Source organism: Carya illinoinensis, chromosome 14 (assembly GCF_018687715.1).
Source record: "Carya illinoinensis cultivar Pawnee chromosome 14, C.illinoinensisPawnee_v1, whole genome shotgun sequence".
In the NCBI taxonomy this organism is placed as follows: domain Eukaryota; kingdom Viridiplantae; phylum Streptophyta; class Magnoliopsida; order Fagales; family Juglandaceae; genus Carya; species Carya illinoinensis.
Genome location: NC_056765.1, coordinates 694098 through 700021, shown reverse-complemented (window position 1 = coordinate 700021; position 5924 = coordinate 694098). Strand labels below are relative to the sequence as shown.

General features: G+C 34.2%; 1 protein-coding gene across 5 annotated transcripts; it reads right to left on the bottom strand.

The window, feature by feature from the left end:
- Positions 1–1500: 1500 nt before the first annotated feature.
- LOC122293472 (protein LATERAL ROOT PRIMORDIUM 1-like) lies at positions 1501–4158 on the bottom strand. 5 transcript variants are annotated; one of them, XR_006237292.1, is made up of 3 exons: positions 3354–4154; positions 2694–3061; positions 1501–2341 (listed from the first exon to the last, which is right to left on the bottom strand). XR_006237292.1 is itself a non-coding variant. In XM_043102050.1 (3 exons), the coding sequence occupies exons 1-2, from the start codon at positions 3958–3960 to the stop codon at positions 2772–2774; spliced, it is 897 nt and encodes a 298-aa protein (XP_042957984.1). In that variant the 5' UTR covers positions 3961–4154; the 3' UTR covers positions 1501–2341; positions 2727–2771. The 5 variants fall into 5 exon arrangements, 4 of the variants coding, with proteins under 4 accessions (XP_042957984.1, XP_042957983.1, XP_042957985.1 ...); XM_043102050.1 differs by having other exon boundaries at positions 2727–3061; XM_043102049.1 differs by having other exon boundaries at positions 2759–3061; positions 3354–4153.
- Positions 4159–5924: the final 1766 nt, after the last annotated feature.

The following is a 5924-nucleotide window of genomic DNA, read 5'->3' as shown; positions in this document are numbered from 1 at the left end:
GTCATTTAATTTTGTTAGCCGGCGTTTCCTAAATCGCCACTAAATAACTTTCCAACGATTACTAAAACGCCAGATTATTAACTGGCAGCGTTTTATGAAACGCCGGGTAATAAATTTTCAGCGATTTTTAAAACGCCGGAGATTAAATTACCAGCAATATACGAAACGCCGGTTAATTATTTAGCAGCGATTTCACAAACGCCGTTTATTTAAATTCCGGCGATTCATCAAACGCCGCTAATTAAGTTTAAGGCGATTTCTCAAACGCCGCTGTATACGTTGCGGTTATATTATTAATTTTCCGGCGATAAATAAATCGCCGTTTATTTAATTCCCAGCGATTTGTGAATCGCCGGTATATAGATTTAGGTTTTTGAAATTAAATTGCGGCGATTAGGTATTCGCCGGAATAGAGCATTTATAAGACGGCGATTTTTTGTGTTCGCTGCTGTATTGAAGAAATGGCTGAATAGTACCGGCGATTATGCGGCGATTATTTAATCGCTGGTATAGATATATAGCGGCGATTTATGAGGATTTGCCGGCGATTTTAAAGTGCCGGGAAAAAGGCTTTCTGTTGTAGTGACATCCTCCATTGCTGTCACCAGTAAATTTCCATGCGTCCCTCACCGACGTCCCACCTCTTCAACATGTTGAATCAAGGGTAAACTCAAGCTCCAATTTTCATTTATCTGGATCTTTTCATGTATTTTGATGTATATGTTATTAAAAGTTACGAAAATGAAAAAAAAAAAAAGTTACTTACAAATATAAAAAAAAAATATATATTTTATTATTACAGAAAGTGAGATGACTAATTTAATGTGGACTTTAAATTTTGAGTGGATAGTCAAGAGTAAAAAAATAGCATATTAGTCAAAATTTGCCTAAACCAATGCCAATACTCCTAAGTAATTAATGTTTCCACCATGATCCATAACTTGGTAGGGGAAAAAATGTCATCTCTTGTGAAAAAATTATCTTTTTTAAAGGAGTGGACTAACATACATGATGATAATAATAATACTAATAAACTAATAATAGTAATAATATCTTTTTTGGTACATAAGGTATATATTATATATATATATATATATATATATATATACGGTAATAAATGTTTTGAATATTGTACCTACCGGCCAGAATTTATCGTGCTGGAACAGTAACCAGTATGGTGGAGATACGTGTTTTGTGCAGGATCAAATATCGGCCTTTTTTATCAATACCAACCGGTTTTCGGTGTATCGGCTATTTCGGTACGTTTCAATCAATATCGACAGATTGTGGTATTTTTATAATTAATGTAAAAATTTTGGCTTTTTTGTAATTTTCACTAAAATTCTCACATATGAATATTCTTATATGTGTTTTAATTTTTTAAAACTTGCATTAATATTATTTTGAAATATAATTCATATATATAACTAATTTGTCCATATTAAGACAAATCTGAAATCATACCGGTACCAAAAGAGAACTGCTATAGACACAAAGAGATTACACAAAAATAAACCCACAAATTAATGTGGCTTTATAGAATCCATTAGATCTGTTTTGTAATAAATGTAACTTTACAATTTCACGTACCACATAAAGCTAAACCCACAAATTGATGTGACTTCATAGAATCTATTAGATCTGCTTTGTAATAAATGTAACTTTACAATCTGACGTACCACATGAAACCACATCAGTTTGTGGGTTTACTTGTATGTAATCCTTTTATGACTAAAGTATTTTTCGTATCAAAATATTTCGTTCTAGTATCTTAACCGAAACGGTATTCAAAACCTCAATGGTAATACAAAAATACATATTGACATAATTCAAGATGGAAAAATTATTACTGGACACTTGAGCGTGGATCGTGCAACTTTTGCAATCCTTCATATTTGTACTTCATTCTAATTCCCTCCTCTTGACTTCTAGCCTCTATTATAAGAATCCATTGACAAACTGTTCTACATCATTATACCTGCTCAAAAAGAAAGAAGAACAAAACCCTCCCAGGGATCTTCTCCTTTGAAACATCCTTTTCACTCAAATTTACTTTGAGAACTGTAATAACTTTTAATTTGCCTCACTGCCAAGAAATGAAAAATTTTACACTGAATGAAGCATTTAGGACAAATTTTCCATTGGAAAACTATACAGGCAGTCACCATGAAACCCTAATATAACCTGCTGTTTTCTTGTGTATGAGTCGGAGAGTCTCCTGTGTGCTGATCTATATGTAGTTATATATATACTCTGTAGAAGACAATTTAGAATACCCGCTTTTGATGTTTTCAACTTATCCAGAAAGCCAAAGCCTGCACACGCGGATCTCATCCATCACCTGTCATATGAAAAACAGATTAAGTTGTTCTGTAAAGTCTCATGATTTTTGTCTCAACAATGAAGGACTAAAGTAGCGACATAAGTATAAGCACGTTGAATGCAATTATCACATGCAAATATCAACATCCAGTCCTAATATGATGCATGTCGAGAATCATGCTCCATTGAGTAGATAATTAGGTCATGTTTTCCTCTGAGAAAGCTGGAAATGACAGAAAATGACAAGACTATCATTGTGATCCACAGCCATCTACAATTTTCATTTGTTTATCTGTTTCTGGAACCTTTCCCGACCATAGAAGGACCATGAAAATACTAGAAAACCATAGACAAGTAAACATTTCTCGTACTCTAATCTGCCATCAATGGCTAGAGGAATTTACAGCTATCGGGTCACGGGTGTCTGAGGCCTTACTACTGAGCAATCTTCAGCTGGCAGAACCTGGATGCGCATTTGATGGAGACACAATTGAAGAAGACTTCCCATTCCTTCCTCCACTACTACTTTCCAATTGCATTTGTGAAATACATGGGAAGGAGTTTTTATCTTCAACACCTTGATCATAGAGAAACCCTTTGAACAGATGGCCACTTATACTCACTGTAGCCTGGTAGACACATTCCGCTTCACCTTTATCAACTGCAGCGACTACTCTGTGACACCTGAATTCCGCCTTTGCGTGGACCTGGCGTGGTAAGGAATGCTTAAAACTTGCATCTGTGGTTTAACAAAACCCAAGTTAGTCAAATGCCTCAATTCCCTAAATCAGCCACCAAGAAACGCGGATCATTGAGAAAGAGAGAAACTCTAAATCTATAGTTCAACAAAACCAAGTCTTTTGTTTAAAGCTTGTAACTTTTTGTTCAATAAAACCAAATCAGCTGTCTCTCAATTTCATTATCCAATCATTTTCAGACTCAAAATCTATAACTATTAAAACCCGTGTTATTTGCAGCATTCCATCATCACAGAGCTTTGTAACAACCAGAGAGAGAGAGAGAGAGAGAACCTTGGTGGCTAGAGCTAATACCAGTACTCCTTTGAGTCGTAGGATGAGATGTTGAAGCATGAGATACAGTAATATTAGGAGGTAACACCTCAATTCTTGGCCTTTTAACTCCAGAAGATGACCCAGAAGAACCATCACCCTCGTCACAACCCACCATTGATACCCCCCGAACTCGCCGCCGAGCTGCTGGTACCCACGTGCTCCTCACATGTGTAGCACAATCATAACCACGGCTCTTACAGCAAGTCCTACACCTCCTATAATTACAATCCTTCTTAGCCTTGTTCCCACAGTCCCTGCAAACCCTCAGACCACTCTCAATACTCGTTACCATTAGATCCGAACAACCATTTACGAAGTTGTTTGAGGAACTGATCAGTTCTTGGCCTTTCTCTAGACTCCAATAATTGGGGTTATTCGAGTTTGGGGCTGTGATGCAGGGAGTGGTAGTTAAAAGCGGGAAAATACCGAAGCCTAAACCAAGGGCGGCTGAGGAAGGTAAAGAAGGATTAGAGTACTGGTGATCAGCGGAAATGTATTGGTTTTGTTGGTGCATGGAAGTGGTTGGAGCAATAAGAACAAGGTCTCCGAGCCCCAACATGGCCATATGCAAATTGGTTGTGATAGACAAATATTATTGGTGAATGTGACTGAAAATACTTGATCCGAAATTTTCAAACACCAAAGAAGGGGGAGAGGAGGGGACTTTAAAGCGAAAGAAGATTTGTTTACAATTAGGAATCAGAATGTGATCTGAGATGCGAGTGCACTTGATGTATTTATCGTTGAGAAACCGAAGTACTTAATGCAAGAGAGAGAGAGAGAGAGAGAGAGAGTTATTATAGAGGCTTTGATGGTGAGGCTGCTGGAACTGCTAGGAGTACTACTCTGATCCACCGAAGTTTCAACCTTTTCAAAAGGAAATGATATAGGAATTAATTAAGAACAACTATAGTACAATTTGTTTACAATTAAGTATAAAAAAATTATCATTTTATTTACTTCGAACTGCTGCGAATATAGAAATTTGAAGCATGGCTTGGCTTGGGTTGGTAGAAGAATGATGATGGCTCTAGTTGATCTATAGTAGTACTGAAAATAGCGGCGGTTTAACTCGTTATTTTAGATCAGATTACCGTTACGCAATCTTTCAGTTAATTTGTTTTAAGGTTAGTAATATGTTACACGATCTGTTAATCTAACACGAATACAATAAGATAATATATAGCGGGTTAGGGTTTAGTCTTAACAGGTTCGGATCAAAACGGGTTAACTCGTTAAGACACGATTGCTTAACGGGTTAATAATGGGTCAACCCGTTTTGTTATAACCCATTATGACACGTTAAGAAAACTAAAGTTACAATTATACTCTTATACCTAAAAGTAAAATTGTTAAAATTTTAATTTTGATATTTTTATTATTTGGATTGTAATTAATTTAGACTTGTAGTTAGTTTTATTTTTTATAGATATTGTGATTTTAATATTTATATAAAATTCTACTAAATTTAATCAAGTCAAATGAGTTGATTTTAGGCCTATTCAACTCATTTATATAAACAGTTTGAAATTAATCGTATTATGTTGTGTTAACTTATTTCATAATATTTACTAATTAGTCAAAATGGATTGACACGACACTACCTATTATGTTAATGGATCGTGTTAGGGTTTGAGATTTTGACACGATAAACTTAACAGGTCGGGTTATGATTGGCATATATAGTATAATATACATGTTTTGACACGACACGAGCACGACCCGTTAACATGATTTGACACCTCTAATTTCTTCTGCCAAAGGTTCTCAGTAATTTGATTAATCATAAGACTAATTGACATCTTTTCCTTTTGAATAGCCCTTAATTTGAGTTGTTGTTTCTAGTAAATGTGAGACTTTACTACGTTATTTGATAAACACTCTAGTATTGGTTAATGAGTATGAATAGATCACCTTCTTCGTCTAACTAAGTATTTAAGAAATATCTAGTTTGTTTTTCATTTATTTTTTCTGTTTCAGTGAAAAAAAAAAATGTGAAAAGATCTTCTTATTAACTCTCCATTTGTCTTAAAATATTAAATTGATAAAAAATAAAAAAATTTAATTATTTATATTCTTTATACTTTTCTTCCATGTGGGCTAAATTCATTCTCGATATAAATAGATCTCATACAATGAATATTTAGTTAAGGAAAAATCTAGTTGCAAATATAACTGCACACTAATATGTATACCAATTTAATGTGATTGGTCAAAAAATAGATTTTATTAAAAATAATGCTAATTTAAATTTTGAATATGAATGAATGAGTATTGATACACAAATTATTATGCGACTTTACTTGTATATAACAAAACTCGTTAGTTAATATAATGAAGTTTAATGTCAAGACTTATGTTTAAAATTTCATGCAAAATCATTACTTATTTCAAAACTTATATCCATAATTTTATAATTAACATTACCAACCAACCAACCATTCATTATGAGTCACCAAGTTTTCGTGCATGATCAGGCCCTATATAATGTATAAAATAATGTTACTCCCATCAATAGTGCTCACCGAG